At 43.5% G+C, this 17374-nt stretch overlaps 1 protein-coding gene across 3 annotated transcripts in view; it reads right to left on the bottom strand.

Moving 5' to 3' along the window:
* Positions 1-17374, bottom strand: part of LOC126272207 (MAU2 chromatid cohesion factor homolog) — a 179790-nt gene that overhangs the window by 126184 nt on the left and 36232 nt on the right. For all 3 annotated transcript variants that reach the window (XM_049974889.1, XM_049974890.1, XM_049974891.1), the window contains exon 3: positions 12354-12476. In XM_049974889.1, the coding sequence (XP_049830846.1) occupies positions 12354-12476 (123 nt within the window). The remainder of the gene's footprint in view (positions 1-12353; positions 12477-17374) is intronic.

Genomic DNA, 17374 nt, shown 5'->3' with positions numbered 1-17374 from the left:
GACTTGCAGCATCTTTCAAAGATGCTGCAAGTCACTTATGTTTCTGGAGAACCTGACTCACTTTAACAGCCATGATTATTTCATGGTTACACCATGGTAAATGTCTCCAACAATGGGAAGCTGAGGAAAGAGTAACTGGGGTTCCTGTCGCTTGTAATACAGCAGTGCTGGTATGCCAAAAAATTATTTCCTTCCTCCCTTGGGAGGAGAACCTGACTCACTTTAACAGCCATGATTATTTCATGGTTACACCATGGTAAATGTCTCCAACAATGGGAAGCTGAGGAAAGAGTAACTGGGGTTCCTGTCGCTTGTAATACAGCAGTGCTGGTATGCCAAAAAATTATTTCCTTCCTCCCTTGGGTGGAAAGATCAGGGATTATAGAAACTGAATTTAAGCCAATTGGCATTCTTCAAATTCCACCATGGAGGGTTTTCCAATAAAATAGAAAGAAACTTCCACATGGGAAAAATATATTAAAAACAAATATTCCAAGACTTATGGAAACTGAATTTAAGCCAATTGGCATTCTTCAAATTCCACCATGGAGGGTTTTCCAATAAAATAGAAAGAAACTTCCACATGGGAAAAATATATTAAAAACAAATATTCCAAGACTTACCAAGCGGGAAAGCGCTAGCAGACAGGCACAATGAACAAAACACACAAACACACACACAGAATTACTAGCTTTCGCAACCGATGGTTGCTTCTTCAGGAAGGAGAGGGAAAGACGAAAGGATGTGGGTTTTAAGGGAGAGGGTAAGGAGTCATTCCAATCCCGGGAGCGGAAAGACTTCTCTTAGGGGGAAAAAAAAGGACAGGTGTGTGCGCGCGCGCGCGCCCACACACACACACACACACACACACACACACACACACACACACGCACACGCACACGCACACGCACACGCACACGCACAGACACAGACACAGACACAGACACAAGCAGACATATTTAAAGGCAAAGAGTAAGGGCAGAGATGTCAGTCGAGGCGGAAGTACAGAGGCAAAGAAGTTGTTGAAAGACAGGTGAGGTATGAGCGGCGGCAACTTGAAATTAGCGGCGGTTGAGGCCTGGCGGATATCGAGAAGAGAGGATATACTGAAGGGCGAGTTCCCATCTCCAGAGTTCGGATAGGTTGGTGTCGGTGGGAAGTATCCAGATAACTCGGACGGTGTAACACTGTGCCAAGGTGTGCTGGCCGTGCACCAAGGCATGTTTAGCCACAAGGTGATCCTCATTACCAACAAACACTGTCTGGAATGTGTCCATTCATGCGAATGGACAGTTTGTTGCTGGTCATTCCCACATAGAAAGCGTCACAGTGCAGGCAGGTCAGTTGGTAAATCACGTGGGTGCTTTCACACTTGGCTCTCCCTTTGATCGTGTACACCTTCCGGGTTACAGGACTGGAGTAGGTGGTGGTGGGAGGGTGCATAGGACAGGTTTTACACCGGGGGCGGTTGCAAGGGTAGGAGCCAGAGGGTAGGGAAGGTGGTTTGGGGATTTCATAGGGATGAACGAAGAGGTTACGAAGGTTAGGTGGACGGCGGAAAGACACTCTTGGTGGAGTGGGGAGGATTTCATGAAGGATGGATCTCATTTCGGGGCAGGATTTTAGGAAGTCGTATCCCTGCTGGAGAGCGACATTCAAGGTTGCAAGGGTAGGAGCCAGAGGGTAGGTAAGGTGGTTTGGGGATTTCATAGGGATGAACCAAGAGGTTACGAAGGTTAGGTGGACGGCGGAAAGACACTCTTGGTGGAATCTTTGTTTTTAATATATTTTTCCCATGTGGAAGTTTCTTTCTATTAAAATAGAAAGAAACTTCCACATGGGAAAAATATTAAAAAGAAAGATTCCAAGGCAAGCGCCGGTAGATAGGCACAATAAATAAAACGCACAAACACACACACAGAATTTCGAGCTTTCGCAACCGGTGGCTGCTTCGTCAGGAAAGAGGGAAGGAAAAGGAAAGATGAAAGGATGTGGGTTTTAAGGGAGAGGGTAAGGAGTCATTCCAATCCCGGGAGCGGAAAGACTTACCTTAGGGGGAAAAAGGATAGGTATATACTCCCGCGCGCGCACGCACGCGCACACACACACACACACACACACACACACACACACACACACACACACACACACACACACACACACACACACACACACACACGCACGCGTGTGTGTGTGTGTGTGTGTGTGTGTGTGTGTGTACGCGTGCGAGTATATACCAATCCTTTTTCCCCCTAAGGTAAGTCTTTCCACTCCCGGGATTGGAATGACTCCTTACCCTCACCCTTAAAACCCACATCCTTTCATTTTTCCTTTTCCTTCCCTCTTTCTTGACGAAGCAGCCGCCGGTTGCGAAAGCTCGAAATTCTGTGTGTGTGTTTGTGCGTTTTATTTATTGTGCCTATCTACCGGCGCTTTCCCGCTTGGTAAGTCTTGGAATCTTTGTTTACACACAATAGTGTAGTTTATAATAAAGAGACAGGAGAGAGCTGGAGCCCCATACCAATAGATCAGTAACTGATAAAGCACTGTATGCTGGACTAAAATAACTAATTGTTTAAAAAATTTAAAATAAAAAAAGAGGGTACTTGTTCTAGTAGACTCCACCAGTGAGAAATTTTAGAACTGCCCCGCAAAGGACTGTTAGCATTAAAATCCCTTAAGCTTTTAGACACCACAGCACTGGCTACTTGGCATGGAGTACCTGTTGCACATAATCTCTGATATGACAAACTGAGACTCATAGGCATTCATGAGCAATTCGTAGTTCAGGCACTGACAATCCATTCCTCACTGGTCAAGGGCATTACAACTGTACTTTGGAACCACTCAATGATGGATAGTTTATCTTGTTGGGTTTTGGGCACTATTCACGTATTAGCTGAATAAGGTGTAATTGCATACCTGATGGGACATGTGACACTTTAGGCAACCTTGTCGGCACAATCCATGCTGCTGAGAAAAAAATTCTGAAAAGAGGAGGGTCAAACCTGCAAATGGGAGCTGTACACAATTTTCCAAAAAGGCTAAGGATGTGGAAGAATGGCCAAAAACTGGAATCCTCGGTGACAATTTCCATGAAAGAAGAAAACAAGGTTTATGAATTAATGAGTAGCATAGTTATGTAAGATTATAAGGTCGACATAAGGTTGGTTTGGAGTTAAAGGGACTAAACTCCAAGGCCATCGGTCCCTTCATCCGCTACATGGCAAACCAGGAGCAGTCACCAGCAGACAGAGGTGAAAGGCGAATCTTGGAAAAACTAATGTGTAACTAACACAATAAAAGAAAACATAGAAGCCCAGAAAAAAGACAGCACAGAGAAGTCATTAAAAGTTCGGTCAAGACAAGGCCTTAAAACCAAGAAATTAAAAACAATAAAGAGAATAAAAAGGTGGCAAGGATAGAGGCCAGGGTGGCCTACCCAGCAAGAACTACCAAAAAAGGACCGCTGGGGCCTGGGAGGGAGGCAGCAGGGAGATGACGGGTGCCCCACCAACCCCTCAGGCAGTCATTGACGCCAAAAATCCCTACCTTACAGGACCAATAGAAACCACCTTTGTGGGCAAAACATAACACCTGCTCAGCCAAGTTGGCTAGTAGGCTGCTTACAAAACTAGTTCAGAAGGCTCTTGTTGCAAATTGGAACCCACAATGATGAATGGGACCCAGTAACCACAATGCCGTGGGTGATGCTGAACCATATGCAAGACTCCCATAATCAAGACGGGTTGAATCGGGGCTTTGTAGAGCCACAAATGGGTAGCTGCACCCCAGTTAATGTTATTGAGGCATTGAAATGTACTGTGGTGTCACCAGCACTTTCACTTAAGTGGGCAAAGGTGGGGAAACCACAGCAGCTGGGAATTGAAGACCGGACCCAAAAAGCAGTGCGTCTCAACTACAAGAAGTAGCTGATTATCTAGATAAGGCTCTGGGTGTGAGGGGACAGTGCGACAGTGACAAAGTGTGACATGAGTCTTGGCAGCTGAAACTGAAAGCCATGGGTGAGAGCCCATGATCACACCTTTCGTATGGCATCCTCTAGGCGACACTCAGCAGCACCCATACTACAGTGGCAATAATAAAAGCAAAAATCATCGGGATATAGGGAGGGTGATACTGAAGATCCTGTTGCCGCTGCTAGACCTTCTATGGCCACCAGAAAGAGGGGGACACTCAGTACAGAGCCCTGCGAGAGCCCCCGCGTTCTCTTGGATATGGGGGGAGCGGGTGCTCAGTGAAGCACCCATTTGACCCCAGAATGTACAGTGTGACAGGAAATTCTTGACAAAAATCGGCAGTGCATACTAGAGCCCAACTCACATAATGTAGTAAGGATATGGTGATGCCATGACCTGTCATGTCAATGAGGTGCTGACAACGTGCAAAGGCTGTCTGGATGGTGGAATCCAGGTGAGCCACATTATCAACAATGAGCAGCCTTTGGGAAAACCACCCTGGGATACAGCCAAAAGGCCCTGAGACATAAGCAGACAACACAGGCACATGCCCACCATGCGTATGAGCAGCTTACAGAGAACGTTGGTAGGGCTGATTGGGTGATAACTGTCCATCTCTAGGGGGTTCTTACCTGGTTGAAGTACTGGAACTACTGCACTTTCTTGCCACTGAGATGGGAGCTCACATTCATTCCAGATCCAATTAAAGAGGGCACACATGTGACACTGACAGAGGTTTCAGCATTTGGTTGTGGTTGCAGTCTGCTAGGGTACTGGAGAGTTCCCATTCACTGAATGGAGCATTATATGGCTCCAGGTATCAGGTAGTAAAAGATAAGTGTTTTCATTCCACCTGCTGTTTTATGAGCTCAACAGTGGAATGGTAGTTCTCAGACACAGATGCACGAGTGTAATGCTCAGCAAAATGTTCAGCGAGAGTGTCTGGATCAGCATAAATGGCAGCATCTAAGCAAATATTTGGTGCACCTGCAAGGAACTGGAAGCTGTAGGCTCATCTTATCTTTTCCCATATCTGTAGTGGAAAGGTACTTGATCCAATGGTGGAAACATACCACTCCCAGAATTCTTACTTTCATCATTTTATGAGGCAGCTGACATGGGCATAGAGCCGTTTAAAGGCAATGAGGTGCTCCTGTGAAGGGTGTTGATTATGGCATTGGAGAGCCTGCCTATGATCTAAATGGCTGCAGCGATCTCGGGGGTCCACGAGGGTATGGCTTGGTTGGCTACCAAAAGAATGGCCGACATTGTATACTGAAAAGCCACATCGATATTGCCTTGCAATGGGGAGCTAAGAACGACTGCATGGGTGAACCCATCCATGACCGAGAATCCATCAGGGTTGGCATCCAGGGGAGCAATGCTGAGAGAGGGACAGGAAGACCGGGATGTGATCACTACCACATAGGTCATTGTGGAGCCTCCAGTGGATATACGGTAAAAGACCAGGATCACAAAACAAGAATCAATGGCCAAATAAGTTCTGTGTGCCACACTGAAGCTTGTGGTGGCAACAGAGTTCAAGACGCAAAGATCAAGCCGTGCCAGTAAAGATCAGATGTTTTTACCATGGCCAGAGATCACTATACCCTTCCACAAATGGTTATGGGTGCTGAAGTAGCCCAAGACTAGGAAAGGTAGGGGGAGCTGAGTGAGTAGTGCAGACAGTACATTCTGGGACATGACATCATTGTTAGGGAGATAAACATTACAGATGATAAAATCCTGATGTGGCTGTACCCGAACTGCCACAGCCTGGATATCAAGAGGCACATGGACACTGTATATAGAGTTCAGCATATATGTACAAACTCCCACCCATAACCTCTCATAGTCTGTACAGTCCTTAAAGACAACCTCAGTAGCCACGAAAGGCAGGGATCAGAGTTCCTGGAAACCATGTTTACTGAATGGCAATACAGAATGCAGTGTACGTGCTTAAAAGCTGCTGTAGCTCAGCCAGGTAGTGGAAAATCATTAAAATTCCACTGGAGGCTCAGACTGACTGAATACTGTGGGGACATGAAGCCACTGGAGGCACACCGCCTGGTGAGATCTGGTGCCTCAGGGGCCACTGGGATCCCTACCTTGGGCACAGGAGTAGTAAGTGCAGAGCCCAGTGGCATGGAGGCCAGAAGAGAAGGACTGTGAACGTTTCACTGAATTGGTTTCAGGGACAGAGAAAGAATGAGAAGTCCGGCGGTCAGCAGACTGCATTTCCTTCAACAACCAGCTGGCGTCTGGCAGCACGGGCCTCTTCCAACTGGAGAAGCTGCAGGAGGATGAGGTGCCTAGAGCAGGGGATGGGGACTGGTGCTCCCTGCAGGTTGAGAGCCAATGCTCCCAATGTGGGTGCAATGGAAGCACCAGAAGCCCCCCCCCCCCCCCCTCCAGCTGCCCAAGGGGGGTGTGGGGGGGGGGGGGGGGGGGTTATCAGTGGTTCTGAGAGCCCACTGAGGTGCGAAAGAGGAAGGCACTGTCAATAGAGAAGGTGACAGCATTGCAGTTGTAGCGTAAGAGTGTGTCATTTACTTGGTTTTAAGTTGTTCATACTTTTTTCTGGCCTCTTGTTACGTGAGCTCTCCCAGGCTCTTATACTTCTGGATTTTCTTCTCAAACTTAAAAGAAGAGAAATCTGGTGAGTAGGGGATTGGAGCTTGCTGCAGTTTACACAGGTGGGGGGAAGGGCACAAGGAACAGTTGTGCGCAGAGGACCTCCACAATCCCTGCGGACAGGGGTAGCTGTGCAATGGGAAGATGTATGTCTGATCTTCGTACACCTGAAACATCTCATAGGAGTAGAACATGGGGCTTCACATCACACCAATAGACCATCACCCTGACCTCCTCAGGCAAATATCACCCTCGAAATCCAAGATGAAGGCCCCACGGGCACCAGCCAGCCATGCAACAGATATCTGGCCATTAATTCGTTGCCAGTCCCCATGCCCCAGTCATAATAGGTACATAGTCCCCATAGTCCATGGCATACATGGAGAATGTGCAGTGCAGGCAACAGTGTGACCCCCTGCATGGTCAGGTGGCTACCATCACACAGGTTCTTGATGACCCCCCCCCCTCCTCCCCAGCAACAGGATGGCTACTGTGCTGGGTTTTGGGTGTACTGCAACAACAGGAAGGTAGGGTGCCGGGTTGGAAGGGCACAGAGGCAGAGCAAACACCACAGTGGGTGACCTTCCCTGCATGACATGCACTTCTGTAAAATTTGGAAAGGCTGTCAGGTCAAATCCAACAGGGACCATATAATCATTAATAGAAGGTGAAGACAGTGCCAGGAGTGAAACTTGAAATCAGGATCAAAATCGTGAACCAAGTCCAAACAGGGCCTGCACCAAAAAGACCATTCGATGGAAAGTCAGATGAGGTAAGAGACAGTCCATGTATAGGTTTGCAGCACAGGAAGAGGAAGCAATGCTGCACACACTGGGACCCCATGGGAGCCAAGCAGATACTCACCAAAGAGTGGTGATCCACTGGGGGCAATTGTGAAAGGGAGAGAGGGTATTTTGACTGCGGTAAGAATAAATGCTATAATGGCTCAGGGCACCACGTTTATCACTCTCAGAAGTCGCAAACTGCCATGTGGGTTTAATATAGGTTTTCTTTACTTTAAGAGCAATGAAAATGTTATATATTTTCATAAATGGTAAACAAATTTTTTGATAAAAATTTGTCTGTAAATAAATAAATGCAAATTTTCCATACAATAAATTTAAATAATAAAAAATCCTGTTTCAAAGCTAGCAACGTTTCTAAAAATAATAACTTTCTGAACATACTGAAAATGCAATATATAAAAATATATTGATATTTTATGTTCAATATATATTGCCAGCATCAATATCACTCAGACAATTTATAAAGAAGATTATGCACTGATAGTTCAGAAGATTTTGGCATCTACATCTACATAATATTCTGCAAGCTGTCACACAGTGCATGGCAGACAATACCTTGTACCACTATTAGCCATTCCTTTCCCTGTTCCACTCCCAAATGTAGTGAGGGAAAACATTGCCTATATCCTGTGTACGAGGCATAATTTCGATTATCTTCCCTTTGTGTGTGAAATGTACATTTGCAACTGTATAATCATTCTGCAGTCAGCTGCAAATGCTGGTTCTCCAAATTTTCTCAACAATGCTTCACAAAAAGAATGTTGTCTTTCCTCCAGGGATTCCCATTTGATTTCACAAAGCATCTCTGTAAGACTCACATGTTGACCGAACACAGTGGTAGCAAAACTACGAGTGTCACTACAAAAGAAATGTACACTATTTTTTTTTAATCCATATTTTATTCTACATGTTTGAAAGTTTTACAGTAGGTAGATACATCCTTTAGGAACAATATTTTCATTTCTCCACATAATTTCCATCCCTCACAACTGCCTTACCCCATCTTGGAACCAGCTCCTGTTTACCCGCATGATAAAATTCTGGACCAACCTGTTGGAGCCACTGTTTGTCAACGTGCACAAGGGAGTCATAATCTTCAAACCTTGTTTCACGAAGAGTCTTTCAGTTTCACAAAGAGATGATAGTCACATGGAGCCAAGTCAGTACTGTAAGGCAGGTGTTTCAGTGTTGTCCATCCGAGTTTTGAGATCGCTTCCACGGTTTTTTGACTGACATGTGGCCATGCACTGTCGTGCAACAGCAAAACATCCTGCTTTTGCTGATGTGGTCGAACACGTCTCAGTCGAGCTTGAAATTTCTTCAATGTCGTCACATATGCATCAGAATTTCTGGTGGTTCCACTTGGCATGATGTCCACAAGCAAGAGTCCTCCGGAATCGAAAAACACCGTAGCCATAACTTTGCCAGCAGATGGTGTGGTTTTAAATTTTTTTTCTTGGGTGAATTTGCATGATGCCACTCCACTGACTACCTTTTCATCTCTGGTGAAAAATGATGGAGCCATGTTTCATCACCTGTCACAATTCTTCCAAGAAATTCATTTACACCATTCTCGTACTGTTCCAAAAGTCCACTGCATACCATTTTTCTTGTTTCTTTGTGAGCCACTGTTAACATTCTGGGAACCCACCTGGCACAAACCTTTTTTAACGCCAACACTTTCAGTATTCTGCAAACACTTCCTTCCCCTACCCCAACATAACTTGACAATTCATTCACTGTGATGTGTGTCAGCATTCACCAATTCATTAACTCTCTGCACATTGTCTAGAGTGTGTGCAGTGCGAGGCCTGCCAGTGCGAGGACAATCCTCAATATTGCTGTGCCTGTTTTCATCATGCCACCTGCTTGCCCACCAACTAACTGTACTGCAATCGACAGCAGCATTCCCATACACCTTTTTCAACTTCTTGTGGATGTTTCCCAATGTCTCGTTTTCACAGCACAGGAATTCTATGACAGCACGTTGCTTCTGATGAACGTCAAGCGTAGCAGCTATCTTGAAGACATACTGTGACGGTACCACTCACGGGAACAGGTCGAACTAAGTTTGAAAACAATCAGGAAGGCTGTATCTACACACTGTAAAATTTTCACACATGGAGAATGAAAACTGTATTTTTACAAAAATAGTGTGCATGCATTTCTTTTGGAGTGACCCTCATAATAACACATCTCTGAATTGCTTTGCTGCCTTCCTTTAATCTGACCTGGTGAAGATCCCTAACACTTGAGCAGTACTCAAGAATGAGTTAAACTAGTGTTCTGCATGTGGTCTCCTTTATAGAATAGCTATGCTTTCCTAAAATTCTCTCAATATACTAAAATCAACCATTCGTTTTCCCTACTACTGACATGTGCTCATTCCATCTCGTGTCGCTTCGCAATGTTACATCTAGCTACTTAGTTAATGTGACAGTGTCAAACATCACACCAGTAATACTGTAGCTTACTTTTCCTACTCATCTGCATTAACTCATTTTTTCTACGTTTAGTGCCATTCATCACACCAAACAGAAATTCTGACCCAGTCAGCCTGCGTCTTCCTACAGTCACTCAATTACAGCAAATTCCTGTACAGTACAACATCATAAGCAAATAGACACAGAGTGTCTCTCAACCTGTGCATCAGATTATTTATGTATATAGAGAACAGCAGAAGTCTATCACACTTCCCTGGGGCACTCCTGACAATACCATTGTCTCTTGATCATTAGTATGGAGGGAATTTGATATCTCTTTTCTATAGAGGAAATGTTGAAGACTTGGAAGAGCATTTGGACCTAGCAAGATCACAGGAGTGAGGACTACAGATTAGGCAGTCCGATTTACAGGTATCATTGCACCTCAAAAGTAAATTCTGATGATTAGGTAGATGGCAAAAGACTGATTATTGGAACAATACAAAATATTTAGGGTGATGTCCATCCCATCTATTACTCCAACCATCAATATTTTTTTGGGCATTTGTGGGCTGCAGTCTTAGTTGGTTCTACATAATATGACAAATAATCTTGTCATGATTTTGTGGGCACCGTTCAATGTGGTACAAACCATGACAGCCCAACAAATTCGCACTGACAAATGCTTTTGTGGATAATGAATGAAATAGATTTCATCCACCAATTTGTATTATACTTAACAAGAATTTCTGCAGCCATAAAGATCAGTGGGCCACAACTTTCACTGCTGTGAAGGACAGCACACCCCCAGTGCAAGAGACTCCAACTACCAAACTCAAGGCTTGCCAATACTGAGATTGCCACTACTGAGCTTGCCACTACTGAGCTTGATGTGCAACGATGCATATCAATATTTAAGTGGCAGAAAATCTAGAGAAATATAAATTTTGTGTCAGAAGGTGTTTAATTGTGCAACAAGACTTAAAAGCTAAGGCTCACCACAAGTTCAGACAGCAATAAAGAAAACCCTGTGTAAAAAACTCATCTCAATGTTCATGAGGAAACATGCTAACTCCCTCAATCGTTTTACAGTTCTGCCAAAAGTTTGGTCTTTGGAGGTAAAATAATTGTTGGTTGGTTTGTGGGGGTTAAAGGGACCAGACTGCTACAGTCATCGGTCCCAAAAATAATTATTAGTTACTTAAAATAATAATAATAATAATAATAATAATAATAATAATAATTCCCACATACAAGTATGCACCACAAAATGTACTGGAGAATGGTGAATACAAATTATACTGGAACAGAACCATTATAACAGATAAAACACCACCACATAACAAACCTGACATCATACTCACCAATAAAAAGAAGAAATTAACACAACTATTCTAAATATCCATTCCCAATACAACAAATATACAACAGGAGAAAAAATTGAAAAATACATCCAACTGGCTGAGAAGTCAAGGATATGTGGCATCAGGATAAATTTGACATTATACCAATTATACTGTCAACTACAGGAGCCATACCACACAATATCCACCAGTACATCAATGCAATACAGCTACATCCAAACTTATATATACAACTACAGAAATCTGTAAGTACTGATACATATTCAATTACCCGAAAGTTCCTAAACGCAATATAACATATACCGTACAGTTAAAAGGAAGTCACGCTTGATCAAGGTCCGCGTCACTTCCCATTTTTGACCAGACATAACGTCTGAGAAGAGAAAGAAGAAATAATAATAATAATAATAATAATAATAATAATAATAATAATAATAATGAGAAATGAGATTCTGGACTTTCAATATGATGGACAATCAAAAACATTCGCAGTAGATAACATGTCCAAATGAGGAATACTGTGATGGTTGTAAGGAAGAGGTCTGGTAGAGTGGAGCATGTAGAGGACTCAACAATCAAGAAAGTGTTTAATGTCCTACTTAAGGCATAGCTGCCACTGATGGATAATTGATTCTCAGGTAAAACGAACACACAGGCAATGAGGAATCTGCAGCCAGAAACAACAAGATACCTAGGAAGATTAGGCCGGCTTAGCTTGTGGCACTGTAAACTGCTGTGACGATAGGCCTGGTGCTGTAATGATGTTACACCTAGGGAGGGGCTCTGACAAATACAGACGTGTCTTTTAGTCCAGCACAGGAAATATGCTAAGATCAAAGTCTCGAATAAAATAACTTTGTGACTAACAGCCTGTAATGACAGGACGGCATTGTTCCTGTTGTGTAGCAACCACACATGACAAGAATCTAGATTTACCTATAAAACAGGCAACACAGCATACATGTGGCACCTGAGAAAGAGCTATGATTGGTTAGCAGCTGGCCCCTACCATTTGACTCACTGAAATGTCAATCACAAATTTATTTTAATCAAAGTATACAACAGTTATCTAAGGAACCTGGAGGTATTTCCTACTACAAGGCCTTTCCTATTTTATTATTTTTTTAAGAAATATATTATACTTACCATTCCTCTACTTAAGAGAAACAGTACTCTCGTATATGCTGCCGATGATATATGAGCGTAATCCACGCCGACTCCCAAAAGGCTGCTTGCCACCTCATAGTCACGTTCGCTTGCATGAATTTGCTGTAAAACGTAACAGAGTATAACAATGCTATTTCAGTAAAGACGTCTCATATTATCAAACAATCAGACAGCCCACAATTGATTGTAAAATCCATGAACTTGCTAATAAACTCACTACTTTATATGACAAAAATTCCCCTGTATGCACAATCAGCTGCTCCACAGCTGACAACAGCATTACACAAATTATGAACAATAAGGATGCTGCTCACAGACGTTTCATGGGAAATCCAAAACCTGAGCGTTATAAAGAATACAGAAAGTTACGAAACAGGGAAAACAATGCATTTGCAATACTGAAGTCAGTCCTTTGTTGTATACAATATGACGTCCATGACCCTGTGGAAGAATCTCCATATCTTGGATGTTGGAAAGGCAAAATCAGAAACTGCTTTTCAGGTCTCAGCCAATGAACTCAATAATTTTTTTTCCTGCGCCAATTAACTCCCAGACAACATGGAACTATCACTCACAAAAAACTCTTAACTACATAACTAACCACAACACATTCCAACTAAAAACATAACAAATACAAGACCAGCAATAATGAGAATTTCTTCTCAAGACAAATGACAGTATCAACATAACCGTGATATAAAACAATATTAAAGAACATTTGTTGGTACAGCATTAACAATTTTCATCAATCAGCCACTTCCCACTCCCCTGAGCCCAAGGTGGAGTTACATTTAATCAATGTAAATAGTTTGTTTGATACTAAAATGTAGACTTCCACAGCCGGAAATATCATGTCCATTATGATTATCCAGGCTGTTATGCCGTGGTCGGTTGATGAATTCTGTGTCAATTCCCAACATTTCGTCTCCGACTGTGTGAGACATCTCGATGGAAGGTCCAACACACCCACTGGTTCGCTATTGACTGCTGCTAAATTCCGTATCCACATGCTCCCGCACCGCAGCATGACGTCATGTGTTTTGAAAACGTCAGTACAATTGGCCGCTGTTGTCGCCGTCAATCGCCATTGCCATCACCCAGTAGTGGACGGGTGGTACACATCTTCTTTAACACCGGCATCCATACACCGTTTAATTTCACGCCCTCCTCCTTTCGATTGAAATTATTAGGGCGTTTAGCGATTTCGATTGCCTCCCTGTAGAGTCTTTCATAATATTCGCTTGTGGCCACTAGTACTTGCGTCTCCTCGAAACAGAAAGAATAGGGAGGATTTTGACGAAGCGGAACATTACCGTAATTTACAAGCCCACCAGGAACATACAGGAATACCTTGAGCCTGCCAAGGACGCTCCCAAACCATGGGAAAAAGCTGGAGTGTATAGGATCCCATGCAGCTGTGGAGATGTATATGAGGGTACCACTAAAAGAACTGTTTCTAAACGTTTGGATGAGCACAAGGGCAATTGTAGAAGAAGAGAAACAGAATGATCAGCTGTTGCGGAGCATGCTTTCCAGGCAGGGAAGCACAATATTCGTTTCGAGGAGACGCAAGTACTAACGGCCACAAGCAGTTATTACGAAAGGCTCTACAGGGAGGCAATTGAAATCGCTAAACACCCTTATAATTTCAATCAAAATGAGGAGTGCGTGAAATTAAACGGTGTATGGATGCCGGTGTTAAAGAAGATGTGTACCACCCGTCCATTACTGGGTTATGGCAACGGCGATCGATGGCAGCCAATTGCACTGACGGTTTCAAAACACGTGACGTCACACCGCAGCGCAGGAGTGCACGGACACGGAATTTAGCGGCAGTCAGTAGCGAGCCAGTGGGTGTGTTGGACCTTTCATCGAGCTACGGACCCCCTTGAAAATGTCTCCCGCAGTCGGAGACGAAACATTGGGAATTGACACAGAATTTATCAACCAACCACAGCATAGCAGCCCGGATAATTATAATGGACATAATAGTTTGTTTGTGCTGCATCAGAGTTCTTGTTTTATTTGCAGTAAGCAGCAATAAGTAGTAAAAATGATAAAAACTCACTCTCTTCCTCAATCGCCCTGTGCACATTGACTGTGTGCACACTACTGCATTGCAACAGACAGAGACCACTCTTGACTTCTTGGTATCAGTCAGAGTGGATTCTCTCTCTCTCTCTCTCTCTCTCTCTCTCTCTCTCTCTCTCTCTCTCTCTGTACAAAGAGAGTGTAAGCCTCCCATACAAACCCGTCTTTACATAGCAATTTGGCATTCCAGTTTATGCTATTGATTTCAGTTTAAGACAAGTAGTTTCAAAAGTTGTTTCCTTGAAGTCTCAATCGCAACTATAATCATAACACAAAGTCATTTCACTGGCTGAGTCTTGTTTCACACTGTTTCCTACCTCTGGCCAAGATTATGTCCCAAGAGTGAAACATGACAGGGGTTCAGTGATGGTTCGGACAGGCATATCATGGTATTTCATGGGCCCCATGATTACTGTGCAAGGATTATGTGACTATTTTCACTGATCAGATGCATCTAATTGAACAATATTTGCTCCCCAATGATGATGCTGCGTTCAAACGTGGCAGGTCCTATGTTCACACAGTTTGCATCCTCCAGAACTGATTTTGAGAGCATGAGGATGAATTGTCAGATCTTCACACACCATCACATCACCAGATCTCAATATTATTAACCATTTGTGCTCTACTTTGCAGACAAATGACTGTGGGGATTATAAGACAACCAATTCTCAAGCCATTATTGATTCATGTCCTATTCTGCACAGGAGCTGCATTCAAGTCCTGGCCCATGGTTATCTACAATTTCTGTTGGAGCAAGCATCTCGACGCCTTCTTGTTCTGAACATGCCTTTTGGATTATATTGCTACAAGCATCTTCCTTTCAGTATGGCATTAATCTCTGCAATTATTCAACATTATCTGCAATAACTGATGGCCAATATTCCAAGCTGTTCAAAAAATTACTTGGGTAATTTTATTGTCTTGGAAATATATATATTTTTTCCATCAACACATCAAATATCTCAGCCACTCCCTCAGCAAAGATAGCATAATGTCATCATACCACCTTCAACCACAAGAAACAACCTACCATCCTTTTCTAGGTGTTCCTTTGTGGATAAAGTTAATTATTACGGTATATTTATCTCCAATGCTGCTCAAATCACATAACTATTTACATTAACTGCAGCAAAAAGTAGTTCTTTTTGGATCAGCTGCAGCATGTGAGCAAACTTCCCAAACGCTAAAACCACAGCTGTGGTCTGTTACATGCTTGGTACCTTTCATTCATACTGAACTGTCCCACATCGGTTGCAGCGGACACATCGCAGTATGACATTGGTGCTTTTTTCTATCACTAAACCAAAGATGGCACCTACCACTCGGTCGCAGTCACCTACAAAGCTTTTGCAGAGGCACAATACAAGTACTTCCAGTCAGAGATGCTAGATATAAAATCTGTGTCAATAAATTTCAGCAACACCTTTATGGCACTCCTTTCCAAGTAGCCACAGTCCAAAAACCTCTTGTGGTAGTTTTTGTTCCACACAAGCACCTGATTGATGAAATGAAGAGTTCAGAAATCACAGTGTTGGACCTTATAGTAAGACATCCACCACTACAAGATTCACTATACCAGTACTGTATGATACCACTCGGAAATGTGGATACATTATATGCCTTCCCTGTCGATCCGAAGCATCACTTCCATGTTGGGCTGATGCGTCATTCAATAAAGACGAGATCTTGTGGGTCCATGTATCATAACAGCACTGACTGAGCTCCAGTTTTCTACTTACAGCAGCCAACAAAGCTGAAGCTATACTTGTGGGCCCTCCCCCATCCCCCTTCTTATCAACAGTTCTAACTTATATACAGTGTGGATTGCCTGCATGCAAGTCACTGTCAGTGTCCTCACATCTGTCCTTCATCAATCAACATCGTTACCAAGACTTCAGGGCATTCTCCTCCTCACCGCACACATGAATATTGTGTGTGTTATGGTTCTTACAGTTCTCTGGCTAAATATATGCAACTTTTACATCAAGGCCATTGTATGCACCAAGCAAATGGCCTACCATCACATCTTCTGGCCTGCCAGTGACAGAAACATTTAAAACATGGTCCACAACTGCAACCAGCACACTGCATTCAGCATTTCGCACACGACCTGCACCACATCAGCAGAGGAAACACATCAGGCTTCACTTTGCTGGTGCTTTGTTTATATGTATGTGGCTAATCATCATAGATGTTCTCTCAAATTTCACACACATCATCCCAATTATAGCGACAATCACTAAACCTACATCTAAGGCCTGAATCAAACTATTACTGATCAAAGATCTTTCAAAAACCATTGTCTCAGACAATAGACAGCAAATTAATCCCAACTAGTCAAGAAAATCTGCCAGCTCAATGTTACCAAACACTACGCTTCAGTCCCATTCCACTGGCAAAGTCAAGGGGAGTCCAAACGTGTGGTGCAAATATTAATGAGCCACACACTGAAATCTGTTTCTGCCTTAACAACAAGAGAAGCAACCCTCATGTTCTTCAGCACTTATACAGCAACACCAATCAATGGATGCTTCCTGGTAGAAATTTCCCATGTCTGCAAACCACACACACTTTTACACCTCTTGCACATAGAGGCTACACCACTCGACAACTGCTGCCCCATTCATTTTGTCCTGGTGATCATGTCTGGGACTGGGAGTAGGGGCACTCTTTGGGTTGCAATCCAGCCACTATTCCCCCCCCCCCCCCCCAAAAAAAAAGGATAATTATCTCTGTATGGTGGAGGCACCAAAGGGCAACTGGACTAGCCATTTTAATCAACTTTACTCGCATACTGCTTGGGACTTGTACCCGGCACCACAGGGAACACACGCTCGCCTGACAGGCAGCCCATTCCTGAGGACGTGCTGGAGTCTGCATCGTCTCCATTTTAAGCTATGGAGGCC

This window comes from Schistocerca gregaria, chromosome 5 (assembly GCF_023897955.1).
Source record: "Schistocerca gregaria isolate iqSchGreg1 chromosome 5, iqSchGreg1.2, whole genome shotgun sequence".
Classification (NCBI taxonomy): Eukaryota; Metazoa; Arthropoda; class Insecta; order Orthoptera; family Acrididae; genus Schistocerca; species Schistocerca gregaria.
Note: the sequence above shows the minus strand (reverse complement) of the source record. Positions and strands in the feature narration are given on the sequence as shown.